This window comes from Sesamum indicum, linkage group LG3, assembly GCF_026168435.1.
Source record: "Sesamum indicum cultivar Baizhima isolate 11 linkage group LG3, ASM2616843v1, whole genome shotgun sequence".
Classification (NCBI taxonomy): Eukaryota; Viridiplantae; Streptophyta; class Magnoliopsida; order Lamiales; family Pedaliaceae; genus Sesamum; species Sesamum indicum.
The window spans coordinates 24,001,250-24,025,896 of record NC_142659.1 but is presented as its reverse complement, the minus strand read 5'-3'; the positions used below and the strand labels follow the sequence as shown (position 1 = coordinate 24,025,896).

The 24,647-nt window shown below is 33.3% G+C and overlaps 2 protein-coding genes across 2 annotated transcripts; one reads left to right on the top strand and one right to left on the bottom strand.

The window, feature by feature from the left end:
• The first annotated feature begins 2,218 nt into the window (after positions 1-2,218).
• Positions 2,219-9,612, top strand: LOC105158643 (Inosine triphosphate pyrophosphatase family protein). The gene is made up of 8 exons (XM_011075462.3): positions 2,219-2,430; positions 2,535-2,599; positions 2,691-2,754; positions 2,900-2,909; positions 3,894-3,925; positions 4,757-4,869; positions 8,876-8,952; positions 9,295-9,612. Exons 1-8 carry the CDS (start codon positions 2,295-2,297, stop codon positions 9,407-9,409), a joined length of 612 nt encoding a protein of 203 aa, XP_011073764.1. The 5' UTR covers positions 2,219-2,294; the 3' UTR covers positions 9,410-9,612.
• Positions 9,613-11,348: 1,736 nt separating this feature from the next.
• LOC105158641 (putative pectate lyase 8) lies at positions 11,349-16,505 on the bottom strand. The gene is made up of 7 exons (XM_011075461.3): positions 16,206-16,505; positions 15,733-15,783; positions 14,966-15,028; positions 12,863-13,505; positions 12,659-12,762; positions 12,331-12,469; positions 11,349-12,224 (listed from the first exon to the last, which is right to left on the bottom strand). Exons 1-7 carry the CDS (start codon positions 16,316-16,318, stop codon positions 12,003-12,005), a joined length of 1,335 nt encoding a protein of 444 aa, XP_011073763.1. The 5' UTR covers positions 16,319-16,505; the 3' UTR covers positions 11,349-12,002.
• Positions 16,506-24,647: the final 8,142 nt, after the last annotated feature.

Below are 24,647 nucleotides of genomic sequence, written 5' to 3'. Positions count from 1 at the left end.
ATACTAGAGACATGAGCGTACATCAAATCTCTCATAAAACTCGTACAGACAAAGATTGAAACCTACAATGCATACAATACGTTTATAGATGGTTGACATAATATGATATGATTGTGCGTAAACCACCATTTTCAATAGAAGAGATATAGAATGTGGATATTGAGAGTGTGACAACAACATAACACTTCATTTCGTATCATTATCTACTAATAGGCATGTGGAAAGTAGGTATCAACCTAGAGAAGTATCCACATTGCAATTTTTAGTATGTTGTATAATAAAACATACTTAGTTTTAAATGCATTTTCTTTTACAGTAAAATTCATTATTTTCAATGTACTTGAAGCTGAACAAATACAATCCATTCAATTAAGTTGTCTTTCTAGACTACACGATATTGAAGGTTCAACCAATGGATGGACCGATTCGAGGCCACAACTCAAAATCTTTATGAGTTTATCACATAATCATAACAAAAATACAACATAAAATGAGAATGCTCCTACCACGTCCTACAGACAAAGGAAAAGTAGTAGTTGAATGTGATAAAATTGAGGTGGATATAGCTTGTAAGGAATAGATCGATCACCAGCATGAACAGATTTACAAAATAATAAAACAATTAATTACAGACCTTGTGGTTTGAATAAACCCCTAAAACAAATTACAGTAGATCTCATAAGCAGAAAAACTAACACAATGAATAATCCTAAGAATTGCACAATGAGAGATATAAACCACATATATCGGTAACCAGATCTAGGCTCAGATAGCCAAGATCCTTAAGCCATGAAGGCCAAAGGCCACAACCCTAAACAAGGTTGCACAAATCTCACAAAACAACCAAGACTGAAGCAACAAAGGCTATTCACAAAATCCAGCAAAGATAGGCCACAGAGGCTTTTATAGAACCATGAAGGTTATGCCACTTAGGCTATTAACTTAACCCAGTGACTTCAAACTTAGAGCATGAAGAAACTGGTAGTTTTCAGAGAAGGGGGAAGAAGATGATAGTGTATATTCAACTGATGCTCCAAGAGCCATTTCGAACCAGCCATATAAAGAGATTGGACATTAATTGTCTCATAACAGCCATTTTTGGAGAAGGAAGAGACACAGAAGAAATCGAGGGGAAGGGGGAGACCCAAAGGGTCGTCTGGGAAAGAAGGAGAGAAACAGACGGTGGATTAGGGGGATTAGGGTTAGGGTTAGAAGAAATGAGAGAGAGAGGGGGGTATAAATACACAACAGTCGGGTCAAACCTTTTGTGGGCCGGGTTGGTGGATTAAGTGGCCAATTGGGCCTTGTGATTTTTGGCCGTCCAATGTAAGGGCCCAACCAATGGTTTGGGCCATTTTTATTTTCATAGTTGATTCTTTTATAATGTATACACCTTGAGATTGCTACGTGCCTTAGCCACCACAATAAGATGATTGGTTTCAATCAGCTCCATGGATGCTAAGCCATGCCGAAGCTTATTTTGCATATGTTGATCGTGACCTTGGTTTTGGCATTAATCAACAATATGCATTAGGATATAATATTTCATTAGTTTTATTTTCATAATTTAGTGCATATTGTGATTATGTAAAGTCCAATTCTACTACATTATCAAGTCGATTGCATATTAATGCCGGTGATGATGGTGATAAGCAAAACAAGCTAACACAGAATGTTGATGAGGAAACAAGAAGACTTGAGTGCCAACACCACCAACGCATTTGTCGGGCAAGTAGTCATTTTCAATATCTGCAATTATTACAATATTTAATAGTGTTTTTTTAATTAATAAATTAATAAACTTATTATTGATTATAGTTAGCTAAAAAATTAAATTTATCATTATTAATTAGTAAAATTAAAAAAGGTAGAGTCTCCATACAAAATTTTCAGCAAATAAATAAAAATAGCAGATCGTGGATGGAATTCACAACTTGCCTTAAAATTATTGTACAATAATCTTTTTTTTTATTTATTTCAGTAATTAAGCCCTGTAATTGATATATGTATTGTAATATAAAATAAAAAATAATATATTATTTAGTTTATCTTATGTTGATTATTAAATTTTGATTTTACAAGAACCAAAATGCAATATAAATTGTTGTTGAAAATAAAATAAATAAATTTATATTTATTTAAATATAATACTTTCTTTTCATTTATTTATAGTGAAATTTAAAAAATAGGGAAATATTTGAATATTTTAATAGCACAGGGGGGCATCATTCTCTACTTCGCGCTGCTGTTCCGGGATAGTAACAGTAGTGTAGAATCAAGAAAAGCGCGGGAAAATGGCGGCGGCGGCTGGTGGGAGGGCGGTGGTGCTGTCACATCCGGTGACATTCGTAACAGGCAACGCCAAGAAGCTCGAAGAAGTTCGCGCAATCCTCGGCAACTCAATCCCTTTTCGATCCCTCAAACTCGATCGTACATTACAATCCACGTCTGCCTGTATATGTTCGTGCTTGCCAGAGTTTTTTATGGATATTTCTTATTTTTTTTTGCCTTTTTTGTTTTTGCCCCTTTCTCAGTGCCAGAATTACAAGGTGAGCCTGAGGAGATTTCCAAGGAGAAGGCTCGGTTAGCTGCGAAAGAGGTATTGCACAGTGTGACACAATGCGTTTGTAGAAATGTTAAGATGAAATTCATGAATATGGGTGTTGATTGTGTGTTGTTGGTAATCCAAGGTAAACGGGCCGGTGCTGGTGGAGGACACTTGTCTTTGTTTCAATGCTCTCAAGGGTTTACCAGGTAATCCAAATCTGCGTACGTTATTATTAAAAACTACGATAAAGATTTCACATTTTGGAATTATTTACTTAAGTTGGTTTTTTTAGGATTCTTGATTTTCTTTGTCAACAGTATGTAGATCATAATAATTTAAAATATTTTGCAGGGCCTTACATGTAAGTTTCATGCTTATCCTTTAACCGAGGTGAAGTTCCTTTTCATTATATTCTTTTGCAGGCATTGTGAACTCCTAAAGTACTGGTAATACTTATTTATGACAAATCTTTGTGCTTGGATTTTTTCTTGTGAATGTGGTAAGACTACGGCGATGATGTAACCTAATATAGGATCTTATATGAAAGAGTGATAACCTTAAGCTACGTGGATATGTGATTCTTTTATGGAAGCGATTATATTGTGGTAGAATATGCTTATTCACAAGTTGTAGAAAAGAAAAAAAGAAATCTTCCTTCAGACCACAGGTTGTTTGACCCAAAAGTCCGATTTCTAGGATACCATTTTTCATTAGAGAGCTGGTGTTGGACAAATAACATCAAAGCTTGGCTCTAGCTAAAACTAGGATTGCATGTGACTTCAACACAAAGCCAAGTTTCTGATTCCTAAATTTTATCTAAGCTTGAGCCTCAATTTTCTAGCCTGGGTTGAGCTCTTTCCTATATGCTCCTCAGAATTTGAATCTTGAGCTTGAAACTTCTCGAGTGTTTTGCTCTTCTACTGGCACCATTTCAGTTTCTGAGGCAGAGGATATTTCTAACCGGTTAGGGAAAGTTTTGAACTTGCCTAGTATCCGGTCCCGGGTAAATTAATTCAATCCAACAAGTTCTTTCTTTAATGCCTAGACAATGTTTATGTTTCTGGAAGGAAATAATAAGAACGTGCTTCTGAGTTGACTAAAGTGTATAACGTGCTGCTATGGAAAAGGGCTTAAGAGTTAGTTATAATTCCTTCTTTTATGTAACTTTTATGTTCTTAAATCTGTTTACACACCTGAAAGAATCCTGAGCTTTAGTTTGTAATCATGGTTGCCAGTTGTCTTTGTTATTATTCTTATTGATGTATTTCAGGAATTATTCTTTGTCTAATATCCATGCTTTTCATTGTTTTCTGGACCCTTCTACACTGGATAACTGAAACTGCAGCAAGTGGTTTCTGCAGAAGATAGGTCATGAAGGTATTCACACATTGCTAAGTCTCTTTCTTGTGCATCACAAATGTCAAACACTTCACCTATTGCAAACCTTTCATAGCATGATACTCTCCCAGAACTCAATTCAGTACTAAGATCAAAACCATCAGGATTGATAATGGCTCAGAGTTTCTAAGTAATTCCTGTCAATAATTCCTATCTCGTCATGGCATTATTCATCAAAAGTCTTGTCTTTATACTTGATAGGTTCAGAGTGTGGAACTGGGAAGGGATAGAGAGAATAAGGATGTTATTGAAGAAAAATGCAGAATCTGAATGTTAACTTCAATGAAATGGCTGTCCATATAGAGAGGACAAAGCTCTAGGGATTCTGATTTAGATAATCTCCCCTACAACTGACTCTCAGACTCCAATTTATAGCTACTAAAAATGAGTGCTTGCAGACTAAAAGGACTGCACTAACTACTAAGTAGGAAAACATGCATATGTCAAATCATGTTGTTATCCACTTGACCCCATGTACTGACTTGGTCAACTGCCACATTGCCTTCTCTTTCTCCTGAAGTAAGTATGTAGTGGCTGATTGGAATCAATACTCCTCAGCAGAGTGTCCTAGTACAAAGAAAACATAAACACCTTTTTGCAAGTAGCTCATCTCCCTAGAAAGTTGTGGGGTGATTCTATCCTTACTGCAACCTATATTATTAACAGGTTACTCACTCATACATTACAGCGGAAATCTCCTCATGAGAAGCTTTATCACAAACAGCCATCATATGAGCATATGAAACTAGTATAATTATCTTAGCACTTGTGTCCTACATTATTTGGAAGTCACTTATTTTCTCTTTTTAGGTCTAAACAATTTATTGATGGCATATGAGGACAAATCAGCTTATGCTCTATGTGTATTCTCTCTTGCTCTTGGGCCAAATACAGATCCAATTACTTTTTTGGGGAAAACTCAGGTATGTTCTTTGCTTTCCAGGACCAAACATATTTACTCTTTATTGTTCCAGAAAATTAGATGTAATGACCTTTTAGGACACCTTTTTCTCTAAGTGTTTTGAGAAGTGACCAGGGCAGGAAAAAAGCACTTGAAGTAGAAGGAAACTAGGAAATTTTTTTAGGGAAAATGAAATGAGAGGCAAACGAGAAAGTTGGAGCAATACAAAGCAAAAATATAACAGTAATCCTAACATATATTTGAAGTGCGTTACATGCATCTCCAGCTTATAGTTGCTCATTATACGATGTCCAACTCCAAAATGAAATTTACGTTGGAAATTACAACAAAATGAAATGCAATCCGCAATGTAACATTGAGGTTTACTGACGTTTTTGGTGGTGCTCACCTGGACACGACATACTATCCATGTGGCTTAGCAGACATAACCAACTAAAAGATGTGTAAAGACAATCCTATTTTTACTCATTGAAGCAGACACCTGTGCCTAACCTTCCTCTTTGTAATTCTTATTATTGGTCAACATTGTAGTATTTTCGATAAGTAGCTTTGTGCTAATAGCCTAATAGTGCAGTTTTATTGCTCAAGACAATTTTTGAGTTAGTGATACTTCTAAAAGTATTAAGAAATACTTCATTTTTACAAAAAATAAGATAATTTATTAATCATCTTTTATCCTTAGGATTTTTCCTTCTACCATTTCATGCTAATCTCATTACGGATGCTGCTTAAACATCTTTTTTGATATATGTGGCCAACAAGAAATATAATTAAATTTAAATCATTACACGATATGAAACATATATAGAAAATGTCTTCAATAATTTTTTTCACTTGAATAAAACTAAATTTTTTTACCTACCCTAAGGAGGTGTGATTTTCTGCCGTTCTAATTTTCTGATACTTTGATGGGGTCAAAATATATAAAACCCACAAACCTGCCTTAAATATCCCTATAGATAAAATTTGTTCAACATGGTTAGCTTATCCGACTGGCTCTAATGTGGTGTCAACACTGTTTGGAGTAGTTGTGAATTATTTGCTTAGCATTTCCTTGGATGAAAATGGGAGGCCATAGCCTATAATTTACATTTGCTCGCAGATTTTTGAACACTATGTATGAGTTGACATGAAGTTAATTTGAGGAGCTGGAAGGATAGGGGGCTTAGCATCAGTAATGCATTTGAAGGGTGCAGGACTTGAATTCAAACTCCTGTGCTTTTGCAGAACATAAAGGAATCAAATGGGAAAATAATTGAAACTTGATGAATATCACTTCTATTAAGATTTATCCTATACTTCTTTCCTAATCCTTTATGCATGCCTTTGCTTTTCTAACATCATCTAACATATTTACAAAACTCAAAAGCTTTTTAGTCATCCTATTCAGTCTGAAACTGTAGGTTGGCTTCTCCTTCACTTTCACCACCAAAGTAATCGTCAATTACATGTTAGCTTCCTTAATCTCAGGCACCTTTACTAGGATTAAGAAGATTAGAAGTCCTAAGGGATGCTCTTCTGGGAGAAACTGAAAATAATTTTCAGATGTTTGGGTTAATAAGGAACTAAGTTAGTTTTGAGTTGGAACCTCAGTTCTATCTAACTGTGCTTGCACAATACAAGTAAGCCTTTCCTTCTGTTCTTTTATACCAAGTCGGTAGACTTTGTGTTGCCTCTGTTTTCAACTATAGTTTTCACCCAGGTCAAATTCTCCATCCTTGTGATATGCCACTCCAGGTTGTTTTTCACAAGTCATGTAATTCTTTCAAGTCTCTTGTTCCACCAATCTAACATCTCATGGTCACATGTGAATTAATTCAGAATTACTCCATTTGGCACCAATCATCATGAAAAAGAATACCTAATCTTTATTGGATGTGAGCATAAGAAATAGTGGAAAAATAAATAGAAGGTAAAAAAGTGTGATAAGAATTGTTGTTAAGGGTTCGTTTGGTTCAATAAGAGGAAGAGGGAAGGGAAAGGGATAGGGGAAGTGGAAAGACGACGGGGAGCGGAAAGAATAACAACTTTGGTTTAAATTGTTTGGTATAATCAACGGGAGTAAACTCTCAAATACTTCTCCTTATTCGGTACAAGAAAAATAGATTGAAAAGGAAAGACTAATTTTTGAAATTTTACTAATTAGCCATTTCTATTCATTGTGTACTAGAAAATAAATAAGTTAATACTATAATAAAATAATTCTAAGTTACTAAAAATTGAAAATTAAATTTAAAAACTTACTAATAAAAATATTCATCATAGATGAACAGGAATATTTTTTATATGGTAATCTTTTCTGAAAGATGATATACAGGTGTTATTAGCGAGAAAAGGAAAAAAGAAATGGAGGGTAATTATATGTATGCGTAATAGAGTAAATAAAAATAAAATATGCAGTTTTTCGTCTTGTTTACCTTATACTTTCACTTTTCCGTTTGGAGAAAGCAAAATTGGACTCCATACTGGTTTCATATACATCCAATTTTACTTTTCTTTTTCCTTATACACCCATTTTTCACCCCGACCAAGTAAGCTCTAAGTATATAAGTGTAAGACTTAGTTGCATTTACGATGAGCAGTTTAAAGTTTATGATTTCCAACATATGGCTGTGTTATAGCAAGACCCTATTAACCTTATAAGAGCTAAGTATTGTTTCAGATACACCTTGCAGCAAAGCCAACTCTATGCTGTTAACAACTGATCAATTCTCCTTTTATGACATCGTCCAATTATGTTTCCAACTGCTACTGCATGAACAATCAAATTTAACAATTTATATTATCGCTTTATTTAGAAAGAAAACAAGAAAAGGAAGCATCAATCATAGAAATACGCAGTTAGTTAGTCATACCATCTTTATACGTATCTATGCAGCAACTATAACTAAAGCATGGCTAGTTTGCCAAAAGAACAAAAGAGAACAACAGAAAGTTGAAAAATGTTTGATTGTTAGGCATCATCTAATCTGCTTCGCTTCTCTCACAATTTTACCTTTAGGTGACAAGTGTGTAATGTGTTAAACACTTGAGATATTATTTTAGCTAGAAATTTTTCTTCAATTAGGTCTGCTTGCAAAATGTGATTCTTTAATAGAATGAACAAATTTATTCATGATGAGAAAAAGAGAAAAATAAGCAGACAAGAAAATTGAATTTTTCAAGCTAAATTCATTCTTAATTAGCACTAGGAGACATTGGACCACTAATTGTGCATAAAAGGTGAACACAGCTGGTGGTTTTAAGTTAACTTCCATATTGATTATATAAATCTAGCCCAAGCTTTAGAAAATTTAATCTAATTGAACTGGAACTTGTGCTGCTTATAGCTCAATCTAGATTATTTCAAGGTTGTTCTGCATCAAGGTTTTAACAAATTTGACCTTGTAGAGTTAATTTTTTTTTTAGCAGTGTGATTTTGCTTATATACTTTTATGTTCCTGATAGGAAATTCCTATGGACAATTTGTAAGAGGCTATATCTCTGTGGTAGGAAATTTATCTCTGTTGTGTGAAGGTCGGACCGATATCTAAAATGCAAGTACAGGGAAAGAAAATACTTTTGCACAGTGTTAGTAATTGAACGAGCTGCATTCCAATTGGAAATCTACCATAAGAACTCTGTGTTAACCTTCTCAGAGTAGACTACAATTTTCTATGCAGCAAGAGTACTGCCGAAGCTAGTGTGCAGTTTCCTAAGAATCATTCCCAATGTTGTAATCATCATTTACAGTTCCATGGCTTTGCTTGTATATTGATGTACTCATACATTCTTGTCGAACTAAAGGAAATATGTCTTTGTCTAATTTCATTTATACCTCTATGTAAATCATCTCTAATTGTGGTATCTTTCCAATGAACTGCTCAACTACAGTAAATAGGTGTCCCCTGTTTAGTTATTAAGCTATTGCCTTGCAGTTTGGAGGGTGTATAACAAATGTGTATTTGCATCTTGCTGGATTGTGGATACAGCAACACTAGTGACATAATTTGTGGCTGAAATTTCAGGGAATGATAGTTCCTCCAAGGGGACCGAATGATTTTGGATGGGATCCAATCTTCCAACCTGATGGATATGACAAGACGTAAGTTGATCCCCTACTGCTCTAGTCTAAAAGGCATTGGTTTTATTTAGGGATAATTACGTAGAATAGATAGCTCCTGAGGTTTTTGACATATTATAATAAAATTTTATATTTTGGAAAATTACATTGATAGCCCTGCAGTCATACTCTACATTACGAATTCCCCTGTACCGGCATCTATTGTATAACATGATTGTATGAGGTATATTGTAATTTTTCAAAATTGACCAAGTTTTCTTGAAGTATGCATGGATTTATCCCTTTTGTTTAGTGTGACATAAGAACAAGCCAAAGAACTTGTGATAAGACAAGGGAAACTAACTGTATTTGTGTTTGTTATAGTTATGCGGAAATGGCGAAGGAAGAGAAAAACAAGATTTCTCATCGTTATAGGGCCCTTGCTCAGGTGAAATCACATTTTGTCGAGGCTGAATATACTTTTCAGACAGAACCCTGATTTATGAGTGATATATGAATATACTTTTCAGATGGAACCCTGATTTATGAGTGACATATGTGATTTCTAGAACATATTGAAGCACTCTGAAAAAGCATGCTTTACTGATTAGTATGTGTAGGGTATGTCTGGAAACTAAGGAAGCTCCTGGTTCAACTTTGGTTTCAAATTTATAAATGAAAAACTCTAACGTGTTAAATTCAGATATCACTAGTTCTGACAATTTTATCAGTACCTTCGACTAGTCCCATATGCTTAAAGAATGCCGGGAGGCAATGATTTCTCCATGATTAACTCATTTTCTTTCTTTAGTTCGGCTGATTTTCATGAAGTACTTGTGGCATCTAATCATCCTGCCAACTAAGTTTTTCATGTACTGAGGCCAAAATTAGCTGAATAGACTTTCTTTTAGTATGCTGCAGTATGAAGTGGGACTTAGGTGTTAATCTCTCCCTCTCCCCTCCCTGTATATATCTATATATATAAAAATTTTGTTTGTCTAGCTTTAAAGTAAGTAATATATATATCGTGATTAAGTCAAGTAATTTGTCTAACTTTATAAGATGTTGGAGTTGACACTAAGAATTATGAGCTCACTAACTCCCTCGGATATATAACATTTTCTTTTCCTTAGAACATGAACGTGCGTCCATGATTAGGAGCCCTCTAATATTGTTGTTAGATCTGAAACATTTCCTGCAAGTACGATGATTTTACCTGATGGTAAGCTAACACCCAACATAATCATAAGCCTAACAACAATCACGCACTAATCAAGGGTTGCATAGTGATTAACTACAATCAAGGGGTTGGTCGGCATTCTAATTGTTTTATGTGAAAGGGCAAGTATAGTTGCATGAAAGTGAAGGAGAATGCAGCTGAATGTAGAATAGGTTGGACTGAATGTGACAGCTGCTGCTGCTATGAACATATTAGATAACACATAACATGGCAATTGCATGTGGGCTTAGTTGGTGAATTAATTGAGAGTTGCCCTCCAAATGCCTCTCACATGCCATATGGACCCATCACCACATGCTATGCCGTGTGGTTTAGCAATCTTTGCACGTGAGCTGGGATTTGGAAATTCAGTAACCTTCAGTTTTTTCTCTTAGGTAGGACTTTCAGCTACACCAATTACATAGGTTCACTCATGCGACCAGTTCTGAAGGGAAGAGTTATGATGCTCACTTGGTTGTTTGAGGGTCGTAGTCGGCTGAAACCTGCTCTTTTGAGTTAATTGAATTAGCTTTGGAAACTACTGATAATTTGATGTTACATAGAAGATGAAGGGGCTTTCTTTTTTATTTTACTAGATATGGTCACACGCAGTTCCCGCAAGCATATGAAAAAACAATGTTGTGAGATTATAAGAAAAAAAAAGTGAAAAGACCAAATTATAAATTGTAATAAATATGGAGAAGTAAATATATATAAAATTATAAGATTATTAAAAAATATGAAAAATTATTGATTTGACCAATTTTTTTTAAAAGGAAGGAAATGAAATAAAGGGTAAATTTGAGTATTCAAAATTTGGTATGGCAAAAAAATTTCTTTTATTACAGTAGAGATATAAATTATGCGTACTCCTGTATAGTCCTATTTTCTGTTTCTTTCTTTTTCTTCTTCTTTTTTTTTTTTGTTTTTGTTTTTGTTTTGGAGAAGAAGTACAACTACTATTAATTGTAAATGCCCTTCTTCAGCTTATTACTGGGGATGAAATGGAAGGAAAAAGGTCAAAATTGAGCCCTTGAATTCCTATGCAGTTCAATGATAGAAGTTGAGACTATGGGCCACTTAGTTACTTTAAGAAGTTCCAAAACACATAACAAATGAAGTAATAATCACTACTTGTCACAAAGATAGAGCAAAAGGCAAAAGAGGTGAGATATGTCTGGTAATATATATTGATGTTAATTATATACGTAATCCATCATGCAAACAAAACAAGAAAGATTGCTTTCATTGACAAAGACAAAGCGAAAAAAAGTAATAAAATATAAAGGCAATGAAACTTGCTACTATGCATCTTGTATTACATAAGAAAGATCTCTCTCTTTCTCTCTCTCTTGCTTTTTCTTTTTTGTCCATAACTTAAGTTTTTGACATTCACACTATAGCTTGTATGACTCCGGAAAGCTAAATAGAAGAACGAAGAAAGAAAATACAATATTGTTTTAGTTCATGTAAAGAACAAAGACCAACACAATTCTTGTGGAGGACTGAACAGCAGATATGTGGTTAGGAAGTGGACAATAGGCAGAGAAATATTGGCACTGCCACAAGTATAAGATTTGGACAACGCTTCCGCACCTGTTTCCAGAACACCATTTTTTCCTTTCAACCGAAGCAGGCCGAGGTTGCACAATAATGGGATGAGAGGAGGGCATGGTGGGGTTTTGGACATGTGTAAAAAATGTACACTTGCCAATGTGAAGGGACGAAACAGGCAAATAATCGATGTGTGATATGGGTATAAGTAGCACTTGGAGTAGCAAATAGGAATTTAACAGGAGAAAGAGTAGGAAGATGAAGGAAAAGGGAAAAAAGAAGACTTGTTTTTGATATTTTATGTAATAGGCTGAGGATGTTAGCACTGGCGGCCCCGACGACAACCGAGGGCACCAGCACCAGCAGTAATGGTTCCAACCATGGAGGAAGACTTGGCTCCAAGGCTTGATGCTCTGGCATAGCTGGCTGAAGCTCCAGCTCCAGATGGGGTGAAATAAGCCCCATTGAGCATTAGGTCACCTTCCGATCTCCAGTTCCAACTCTTCCATTGACCTTCAGCTGTATCCACTCTCTTCGTCACCTGACCAGAATGATCCATCAATATCAAACAAATTAAAACACTTGAATATTATTTCAGTGTATGTAACTATTGTCTGAGAAGCAGAAACCTTAAAGCTATAAGTTACCTCTTTTGCAAAGGGATTGACTGGTGCAAGGTATCTGTTGCCTTGGCTGTTGATGGTGGGGTCTGCACTTCCACCTATGGCATACATTTCCCAGTGAGTGTAGTCGTTGTTCACCACATGGTAGTATCCGTGTCTGCACCTGAAATTTCATAACATGTTTGTTATGTCAGATGATATATCTAAATCCAAGAAAGTTAAGTTCACATGGACAGTGGACCAAGCCTAAGTGATTATCTTATAAATGGATTGCTATAGGCCATAATTGTTTATATATATTTGATATCAATGCGGTTTAAGGAGATGATATCTACAGGGACAGAGTGCTTACCTTGGCATTCTCTGGATGAGGCCCTCCCCAAAATGATTGTATGCAATAGTCACTTGCATTTGCTTGTCTCTCACATAAGAATCACTATGACCCAATAGCATAACCTGTTTCCAGTAAAAGAGAAGACAATTACCAGTACCATCCAGGAACATTCTCTTTTAGGCAAAACTAGCAAATGAGAAGCCCTTCACGCTGTCTACTCACCTCATTGTGGTGGGTGAAATAATTGTTGGAAATGGTAATGGCAGTGGATCCCATGACAGCATCTACAAGCCCGTCAGCACAGTTTGAGAGTGAATTATGATCCACCCAAATGTGGCTAGACCCGAAGATAGAAATGCCATCACCATCAGCCATAGTCCTCCAACCATAATGAGAAGGTGAGCTTCTCACCATAGCATTCCCAGTTGGTTTGCAATCGTGGATGTGGAGGCCATGGATGATGACATTGGTGATGAATTGGATTGTGATGCATGCTCCATTAGCAATGTGGACATTGACTCCACGACCATCTATTGTCTTAAAGCTGTTCATGATCAGTTCTTGCTTCAATGTTATGACCATGTCCCGTTTGAACACGATCCAGAGAGGCTCATCCTGGATAACAGCATGGCGCAAGGTGCCAGGCTTGGGGTTAACGGCATCGTCATCACCTGGATCAGTGACAACATAATATCGGCCATCACGGCCACCAATGGCATTGCGCCCAAAACCAATACCGCAGTCAGCAAGCCGCTTCCGGTTCCTCTGCCAATTGGGGTCGCATCGCCAACAGTCATCAATAGGGTTACCAGTTCCACATGAGAAAAACCCAAGTTTTCGCCTCTCAGTGCTGTTTCTGGTGGCCCTATATGTTCAAAAGATATGGTAAGTCGTCACATCAAGAATACAACTCTAAGTTAGGTGCCGCATGTAACATGTAACACCGATCTTAATTAGCTATTACACTATTGTCCTTTGATTATAATGTTAGTTTCCAAGTGGTACCGACAGAATGTGAAGACAGAAAATTTAACATTACTAATCAGAGAGACTATACGTCGGTGGTCCAATTACTGATCCATGACTTCACAGCCAATCAATTTGCGTTAGCAGTTAAGAAGGGCAATTCGGGTCTTTCCTGCATGACTAGATATATTAACTTTTGTCTGGTTTAGTATGTGAAGAAGTGTCTTCTTTGGTCACACATGGGTGATGCTCTCACGTGAAAAGGATAGGATACCATAATCATTCCCACATACATGATAGTATTGTATTCCTCTTGTCAGCAACTCTATCACATTCCACCATGTACAGCTTATCTGAGTCTCACATTTTCTAGCGCTTTTCTTGCATGCACATGCGCATGACACAGACACACATGCCCACAAGAATAGAATCAGATGATGACTTTTACATCATTTGAACCACAGAGATTAAGATTTTGAACACAAGTATTAAAGAGTACTTACACATGAACAGTTTTGCAAGAGAAATTATGTTACATGAAGTGCGTGATAAAGGACAGTTTTGACTTTTGAAGTCCTAGGAAGAAAGAAAGAAACCATGGAGCAGTAACATAAACAGTCAAGGAACCGACACTAGAAAACAATAGTTGAAAGTATATATATATTTTTTTAACAAGAACGATTGTTGAAAATATTAACAGCACGTAAAACTCTAACTTCTGTAAAAGCAATTAAGCAAGAATAAAATATGCATGACGCAAGCTTTCTGATAGAAGGAAGAGAACTAGATTCACAAATATACAAATATAAGAATCGAACAGCGCAAAACACGAATCTAATTACATTAGCATGTGGATGACCTGAACAGCAATAACGCACGAAGACCAAAAACACAGTAGCAAGAACATGATTCGAGTAAAAATTAGCATATTCAACAACGTGAATGCTATAAAAGGTTATATTAAAAATTAGTCCTCATTAACACATTCGTTGCAGTATCAAGATGTTAGCGCCAACCCTTCAGACTAGAAAAATCTTAGTGAGTACCCGGTACCCAACCCTTCAAGATTTATCATATCCCTATATATATTAATCAAAATACTGAACTATCATATCTAAAAATTGCCTAAAATACTAGCCCCCCACCTCAGTCCTCAATATTAAAAAGTAAATAAATACACCATGTGAGTGGGGACATGGGTCTGCTAAAAAATCATAGTGGCATTCAATTCGAAAACCACTACGAGAAAGAACTCCAATCCTACTAAAATGCACAAAGGGGCAAATTTCAAGAATTCTTGAAAACAGAAATAAAAGAAAATTAGTTAAAACTAAATGCAGAAAGGAGCAGAGCACCTACATTTCAACCATTCTTGCAACCTCTTCTGGGTCATCCACTGCATGTTCATTCAAACCTTCCAACCTGGAAAAGAGACATAGTTCATCAACATTCAGACACACCTGCTCCTCCTCTGTGCAATCACATTTTACACATTTGACATGATTTTCAAGAACTTGTCCCTCCAAATTGTTCCATGAATTTTTTTACCGCGAATTTGCCATTTTGGTTTTGAAGGGACCCCAATAATAAATGAAGGTGGTGTAAGTTCACATGGGCTGTCTGTTGCTACCGACACTATGTAGCTATTTGTTTTGTTCAGTATGTTAATATTGGTGTTCCATTTTACATAATGCAATGGGAGTGGCAAAGTGCCCATATATATACACTGTCACCACTGTCAAAACCGCAAAAAGATGCTTTTTAGACGAGAGAGAGAGAGAGAGAGAGGATTTTCTGAGTTGGGCAGATGGAAATGTAGTGCATCAAATTACAGCAATTGCTCAACCTAAATATTATTTTCGGTTCACAGTTGTAGTGGACGAAGTGCAATGTTTTTAGGGTAATTCAGACGAGGGAACCCGAGGAGGATTGTTGGACAACAGATTAGGCGGTTGAGATCTGACAATGAAATGGGATTGATTCTTTTCGGGGTAGAGACAGGAAAATTTGGGGGGGTGGGCGGGGCTCTCCGCCTGAGGTTTGACTTCTATGAAAGTGGGAAAAATCGACGGTGGAGATTTGAGAAATTAGGAGGAACCGAGTCGACTCAGTAATGAAATACTCACTTTTCCGCCATTGTTGAGGTTGAAGAGCTCTGCAACTCCTTCTCCGCAGCACTGAGAGAGAAAACAACGGAAACAAGATAATCAAAATGTGCTTGTTAAGATCAATAAACTAATGCAATTTCTTACTTTTGAGTCTATTGAGAAGAAATTTTCAGGAAAAGAAGGCATAAAATTGCCACAACATTTCTGCAGAAATGCAGGATAATTCCGAACTAAATCGAAACGGTAACATTCGACCAACCAACCAAATCAACAAGAAAAGCTCCAAACAATTTCCTCTCATAAACACAGATACACACACACACATTGTAAGAATCACGCCCAAAATTTTGAAACTACACAAAGATATACAACCAGAAAAACACTGGGAAGAAGATGAAGACAGTTTTTGCGAATTTTTCACAGAGATCAAACGCGCATACTTCAGAAAACGAGCATTTTCATAGCTGTAAGCAAATACAACAAAAAATTACCTCAAATTCAGCGTAGCTTCATCTTTTTGAACTCTAGCAAGAGCTCCAACGAGAAGCACGAACAGCAGCACCGAAAACAGAGACAATGATTTCTTCCACTCCCACATTGCCATTACAATACCACCACAGCTCTCTCTCTCTCTCTCTCCTCCCCTCTCTCTCTCTATATATACACACACACACAAACCTGCAAAAATGGAACTGAAGTATTTGAAAGAGAAAAGCAACAGAAATCCTTTAGACAGAGAAGAGCAAAAATTATGGAGAGAGGGAAAAGGAAAGCGCCACGACCAATTTAACGGCCTCTGCTGTTTTTATAGACTGCGACACTCGGAAAACGTTAAACTTAACGACCGTTAACTAACTGCCAGTACTCCTCTCCTATTGATTACCTGTTAACTGTATTCATAATCAATCACAACATAGTATATGTATAATCGTACGCCGTATTTTTATACATCCCTTTGACGAAAGATTGCTTTTAGTGTACTACCACGTTAGTAGGAAAATTCCAACACAAATTGTGTTTACCTGAACTTGAATCAATTATATAGCAACTATAATATATTTACGGTGGTGATTGTTGTATAGTTCATAAAATAGTTAATCACATGACAAGTGTATCATATTAATTTAGTTCGACAAATGATTTGTTCAAGAATTTTTTCATTTTAGTAGTGCAACTCAGTATACATATAGATACAAGCATAATACTTACAGATGTAGAGCAACTGATGTATGCTCGTTTACATAAAAACTATGCATACTGAGCTAAAGTTCGAATTGAGAGTCAGTAAATGTGCTTAAATCTTTTACCAGTCTTAGATCGCGAGCCGATTCGAAAAAGCTATATGTGAAAAGGTCAGCAAGTATAACACTGGATAGACCCTGGTTCTAGCGTTCTAATACTTAAGTCAGTGGAGTTGAATTGATAATTATTAAATATGGTAGAAAGAATATACTTGCATTTAGAGATTATGTGTTTATAGAAATGACCGAAATGTACGAACTAACGTGGGCAAATGATTCAAAGATGACTAGACGGACGCATAAATCAAGTACATCATCAGGTTGGATTGAATTGATCTGAGTAAAATACATACAGATCTTTGAAGTGTTCGACCTAAAGGGCGTTTTAGTCATTTTACGGAGTATGGGTGTGATCCCCACATCATATACCATCTCCTAATTAATTACGAATGTGAAACTAGTGAATTTAGGGGTATATTTGGTATTAAAATAAAATTGTTTTTTTCATTTTTTTTAATAATACAATAATAGTACTAATTATTATTATTATTATTACTGTTACTATAACTAAAAAATATTTTAAAAAAACTATGAAAAGTGAATTATAAGTGATATAAGTACATTGGAGGTATAAAAGAAAATTAGTAGTCAAAATAGATTCGATACGTATCCATAATTTAAATTTTTATTTATTTATTTAATTAAATAAAAAATAATAAAAGTACAATAAATAATTAATGAAAATTGATAAAAAAAAATAATAGCATAAGTCAGAATTTCTTGTCCTTGAATAATTGAATTGTATAAAAACTACATCTGGATTTGATGGGAGGATTCGAGAAAGTATTTCAAATAACTTAAATTCATCAATATTTAACAAAATATAGTTCACATTTATAAAAATAAACACTCAAAATTTTTATTTACACAAATCACCCATCCTTTTTGAAAAATTACATCTATCAGAAACATTAACATCATTTACACAAATTACCCCTATTTTTTAAAAAATTACACATGTACCCTCATAAATGTGAACAATCATTAAACGACCTACTCCAATTTTTTGACTGATAGAGATGATTTTTGCAATTATGCAAAAGATATGATAATTTACGTAAATAGACCATAAATTGAGGGTGCAACTGCAATTATTTCAAAAATAATAATTAAAAAAAAAGTGAATGATTTTGTACCAAGCTGGCATTACAAGTATTATTAAGTCGCACTTCATAATAATAGTACAGCTGATGATGTTAATATAGTTACAAAGTTGCATGTGGGAATACTTATTCTTTTTTTAATTTTAATTTTATTTAATTACGACTTCCATTATTGTACTTTCTAACTAACTGCTCCTGACCTCTGTGTCTGCGCTTTTATCCACACTGTCTATGTCGTCCTCTCACGTGCCTGCGTCGGTCACTCACGTGCCACTCCTGACTTTCTTTTTTTTTTTTTTTTAATTTAGGGGATTATTTATTAGGAATAATTATATTTACACTTATGATATACGGTCTGCTTATATAAATTATTTTTAAATTTAAATAATTATACATACACTTATTGAAAAACGTCGACATCATTTATACAAATCATTCATATTTTTTAAAAATAACACATGGATGATCCTCTAAAACGTCACAATCATCGCATAAACTACTACTACATTTTGATTGTCAGAGTTGTTTTTGTAATTATGCAAAAAGTATGAATAATTTATGTAAATTTGCCCATACGTCACGGGATGTAAATATATTATCCCTACTTATTATTTCTAGTTTATTAGTTTTTAATTCTTTCTTTATCTTATTGTGTTCAATTTGGCAAAAGCCTCTAAAATATTTTATGAAACGTAGTATTATTATTATACTATAGAAAAATTAAATTACTATATCAAAACAGAAAAATAAAAAAAGAGTTACGACTGAACCATTACGTGTAATGTGATTAGTACCGTATTTTGTGAGATATTATTTGATTTTAGTGTTATGAGCGTTACGGGTTTGTTTTTAAGAAAATGTTCAATTAAAAGATCAGATATTTAAATTTATAAGTCACATAAACTCCTCGTTTGCATCACTTGAGATGTGTGCCAATACCAATGTGAAAAGTTATCATTTTGTGAGGTCTGTAGGATCAATACTCTAGCCAGGATAACTCGGAGAACGAGAACAAAATTTGAAAAAAAATAAAAATAAAACTTAATGGTTTTTATTTCATACCAACAATATACCTTCATACCTAACTTTTATAACTCGTGATTGTTGGATTTTTATTGATTGCATCGGAGTCGTAGGATCTGAATCAATTTTAATAGTTATTCATCTTCAATAGTTAAAATTGATGATCCAGATTTTAAGTATTGTAAAAATATATTTTTTATATATATACAATTACATATAAAATAAAAATATATTTTTTATTATAAAACTAAAATATTTGCACAAAAGCATACTATATATGCACTATAAATATATATTATATAGGCGGTGGAGGGCCGCGGCTCCACCTCCACCAATCGTCAGAGTTGGCGGTGATGAGGGTGGTCGTCGCCTAGACTAGGCAGCGACAATGTGTCCAAATCTAGGTGAGTGATGATGCTCGTGATCACCTAGATTTGAAGACAAGGTCAAGACAGTTCTACCTAAACGTTATGGAGAGGCGGGAGAAAGATAGCGGTTGCGCGAGGAACATGCAGTGGGAGGTCGGGGGTGGCTAGCGACTTAGGGGAGACGATCCCCTTTTTTTTCATTTTCTTTATTTATTTTATTTATTATATTTTTATTTTATCAATTTTAATATGATGAATTAATTTAATTATGTAGTTTTTATTTCTAAATATATTACATTAAAAAATTAAAATTTATTTACTTTAATTTATATGAAAAAATATAATTTCAAAATATATCCAATACAAAAATTAAATTAACTAATAATATTTAGAAATAAAATCATATATTTTGATTTTAAAAACTTATAAATAAAATTAAATAATTTTAAAAAAATGATATTTTTATATATAAAATATGCACAATAATTTAATTTGATGAATGATATTTTTTTACATATAAATATTGATGAATACTAATTATTTAGTATTTATCACAGTTTGTTTTAGCAACATCGAAACAAGTAAAGAATTAACCAAAACTAATAAAGAGAGGGATAATTACCTATGACAGGGGTACTTTTGTCCATTCAGAGAGGTGAAAGGTTCAAAATGGATCAAAATGCACATTTCACTCGTATTTCTGGCGCGTTAAGGCAACCTTTCATTGTTTTAGCATAGAGGATTTTCTTTGTAGGGTTTATGAATATAGGGGTCTTTTTCGTCTATTTATTTAATACAGATAAATTTTTAATTATTTTCCTATTTGACAGCAGGGTGTTATGTATTTTTTTTCAAATTCTAATACCAAACAGTTCTTATCTCATATAGATAATTACACCACTCTTTTCTGGGTTTGATAAATTACATATAAACCATCTATAGTTTGAAAGATTACATTTAATACTTGTGATCTTTATCTCTGTTCAACAAATAGATCCCTATATTAGTCAAAATTCATCAAATTTGCTAATTTTAGCAAAAAATAATTGAATAACAATTTATTTTTTCTCGCAATTGACTTACTACAGGTCACATTTTTTTATTGACCAAACTACCTTTAGACATCCTCACACGCTAATGAGGAGATATATTTTCACTCTTATAAGATAGATTAGTCATAAAATATTTGTTTATCCTACAATAAATCAGTAATAAGCTAATTATGGATAAATATAAATTTTTAATTTAATTTTTTTATTAATATCAATATATTAAATAAATTTAACTAATATATGAATCTATTTAACAAATACAAATAAATTAAAAAATATTAAATATAATTTTTTTAAATTATAAAAATTTACGTATGATTATATCGAATTTCAAGAAAAGACTGTGTAAGTATACGTTTATAATGTGTATGAGTTGGGTGGGAGATTGATGTGGCTTAAGGCGGGAGTCGCGGCGCAGGTCCCTCAGAGAGAAAATGGAAGATGGGAATCGGGTGACATTAATTGCTGCGTGATTTGGTGGTGTTTGGAGTGCGGTGTAAGATAGATATGTATTCTCATCGCTTACACCCAAACACGGCTGTATTTCGGAAGCAGAGTGCGACGCGTGGCGAGAGCCCACAATCCCGGATTCGTGCCTGGATGTGCTCCAATATTATTTGGCAGTAGGCCTTGTTTGGTTGGCATAAATTATTTTTTTCTGAATTATTAATTGATTAAAATTTATTACTTGATTTGAGGTCTAATTTTGGGGCTTGTTTTAGGTCTTTTATTTCATGAGTGTTTGCTATAATTTTTTCTTTTTATATTTTAAATAAATAGTATAAAAAATTATAAGTAAATCAAAGTGAAAAATATGTTGAAAGTTTGAGCATTTGGGAAAATAATTTAGTATTTCTAATTTTTCAATAAGTTATAAAAAAGTTGAGTATTTACAAACACTATACAATTTTGATTATGTTAAAAAAAATTGGGAAAAAATGTTTTTTTTTAACCCAAAAGTTGAAAAGTACTTTTACGAAACTCGCTTAAGCATTTTAAAAGCATATGTTGTCAAACAAAAATACTCTTTTCGACTTATTTCTGAAAAAGTGTTTATTTTAAGTATTTGCAAACAACCCTCAATTTCAAGTTGATGAATTAGTTTTGTGTGTCTGTGCTCTTAAAGGTCGGGAAGAAAATACTAGGTAAGTCCTAGTTATAATTTTTTTTATAATTTAAATTAGTGAGATTGATATGAAAAAATAGTTTGATAAGAATAATAGATATTGTAAATGAATGTACCTGGTATTTGGGATTATGTATTTGTTATGATGCGGTTAAACGATCGGTTCTCTCTCGCGCAACTTAGCTATATTTCTCTTTTAAAATATGCTTATCGAGGGAGATGAGACATTGGAACATATTAATGACTCAAACTTTTCATTTGCAATCAATAGAGTACATGGCTGCATATAGTAATGTCCGAATTGTATGGCCCTGTATGGATTATTCATTTAACAATGATCAAACAGTTATGGAAACAAGCATGTTTGGCCATTTTGAAAAGCCCTACCAACGTTTGAATTATGTGATTTACGTAATTTGAATTTGATCCCCACGTTAATACGAAATTCAAATTTTATAAATAATATTATTTTAGTATTGGATAGTCGTTAGGTTTTCATTCAATTTTTGTGATGAACTGACCAAAATGCTTTTTTTAAATTATAAATTATAATTTTATATGTATTTTATAATTTTTTAAATATTTTTATGAACCAATATTTCCACTAGATTATTTATTCTACCCACACTTAAATTTTTTTATATTTTTTTAAAAAATTCAATGTAAAATAGTAATCTCTACTTTACCCTTTAGGGCTATATAATTATTTATATATGAGGAGGGTATTTATAAGTTTTCAAACAACAAGAGGGTATTCATAATTATGACAAACCTCAGGAGAGGTAGGTGTAATTTACCCTATATATTAATGTAATATTTCTATCCATTATTTTTTAGAAAAGTTTAATTTCATTTATATACTTAACTAACGCAGAACCCGTGCTATGCACGGTTATATATACATATATATATATATACTAAAATTAAATAAAGTTTTTTATAATAAATAATGCTGTAAATGAATTTTTATGCAAAAAAAAAATCATTTTTAATGGTTAAAACATAGTATGTTTTAATAGATAGATCGATTTTTTTACACATACCCAATCCTATATAAAAATAAAAATAAAGATTAGTTAAATGTATTGTTTGTTTATATAATTCATCTTCCTCAAACATTATACTAATTAAAGTACATAAATCTAAAATGATCTTACTTACAAAAAAATAAAATATATATTAATGAGTTATAGGAAAGACAACTGAGGGATGGGAGCGGAGATGGAAGAAAGAGACGATAGAAAGAAAAATTAATTTAAAATCTTAATATTATTTTATCACTACTTTATTAGTTTCGATTTGAATTATTTACACTATTAAGTAATTTTGTAGTACTTTGATCAAAAATATTTTTTCCTTATAATCAAAAACTAATTTAAATATTGATTTAAAATAAAAATTATATTTAAGATATATTGAGAACAATACAAATAGGAAAGGCATGAGGGGTAATTTCGTTCAAATAATTAATTAAAACGAATCAATTACCATCAACCACTCAAGTTTGCAATAAAGATATATATATATATATATATATATATTATGCTCATTTAATATATGCACTTTCATGATTTAGGTATGCTTAGTTTTGAATCCAAAGGTTATGAATAATAATTTCAATTATTAGAGTTCATTATAACAAGCAAAAATATCATATAGTGTATCATGCCAATATTATACTTAATTAATTCTTCAATTTTGGGAAAAACAAGAGAAAAATTGGGATAATTTCACTTTTAGTTAATTATTAAATTAGTTTTGGTATCTCATGTTTCGATCTAACTAATTTTGTCCCTAAATATTAAAAAATGATTAAATTAATCCTGGCCGTTAGTTGATTAAAAAGGTCCATCCATTAGTTTAAATGGTCAACTAACGGTCAGGACAAACATCGAACATTTTAAGACAACTTGAGGACTTAGATTGCTAAGGTTGGAATATGGTGTATTTAAACTGATTTACCGACTAAATTAGGGGGACCAAAAGTGAAATTATTCCAAGAGAAATACGCGCCTTGTAACGCTAAAGGAACTACAATTTTTTTTTTTTTTTGTCATAACTGATTACAATGCACAGAAAAGTGAAAAAATTGTGACGAATAAAATTAATTGTACCTGCACAACGAGTAACAGTCATTATTTCAACAGGCGATACCAATATATAAACCGCAGTTAAAAATCATCTTAAAGATTTTGATTAAAATTACGAACCAAATCAAATAGTATGATAGTAACAACTTAAGTTTTTCGAATCATTTCGTTTCACCGTGATTCACAGTACGTATTTTGATTATTACGGTATTTCAATAGTGATTATTTTGTAATGTAGGAAAATAATTTACTTCTTGGCAGTATGTAATAACACAAACTATATTACATATTTTTTACACATTCCAATGCTTTCCAACCCAAGTAAATAGTGCACCTTCTAAAAGGCAATAATATTATGTCTTCTTCCATGCAAATTAATCAAAAGTGCTACCCCTTCATAATTGCTATATCTCACGCATGTAATATGAAAACATCCTTCCAAAGTTATATATATGTATACAAACACGCTTTTAAAACCCCATGCACAAAAAGAAACATACACAACATTATTATTATATACTTACAATTTACACACTACTACAAGACACATTAGGCATGCATCAACCAATTATTATATATGGACTATTTTACATGAATATTATAATTTTAGTTCTGTAAGTACGTGGAATGGTAATATTAATTCTGTTTGATACATTGACGATAAAGATAATTAAAATTTATTAAAATGGACTGCAAAATTACATTTAATTAAGCTGGTCGTGTTATAATTTTTGTACTTATGGGACTAAAGTTATAATTTTTTCATATTGTGTTAGCGAAATATAGTTGAAATTATACTTTGAGAACTTCCATTTTATTTCATTTTTAATTGGTAAGTTGGGGTAGCAACTAAGAAACTTTTTATTAATA

Excerpts from the sequence above, each read along its gene's own strand:
- LOC105158643 (XM_011075462.3), top strand. The coding sequence starts at position 2,295 with ATGGCGGCGGCGGCTGGTGGGAGGGCGGTGGTGCTGTCACATCCGGTG. Across the intron at positions 2,600-2,690 it reads CTCGGTTAGCTGCGAAAGAG|GTAAACGGGCCGGTGCTGGT; the intron begins GTATTGCACAGT and ends TGGTAATCCAAG. Across the intron at positions 3,926-4,756 it reads GCAGAAGATAGGTCATGAAG|GTCTAAACAATTTATTGATG; the intron begins GTATTCACACAT and ends TTCTCTTTTTAG.
- LOC105158641 (XM_011075461.3), bottom strand. The coding sequence starts at position 16,318 with ATGGCAATGTGGGAGTGGAAGAAATCATTGTCTCTGTTTTCGGTGCTG. Across the intron at positions 13,506-14,965 it reads GTTGCAAGAATGGTTGAAAT|GGCCACCAGAAACAGCACTG; the intron begins GTAGGTGCTCTG and ends TTGAACATATAG. Across the intron at positions 12,225-12,330 it reads TCAATCCCTTTGCAAAAGAG|GTGACGAAGAGAGTGGATAC; the intron begins GTAACTTATAGC and ends CATTCTGGTCAG.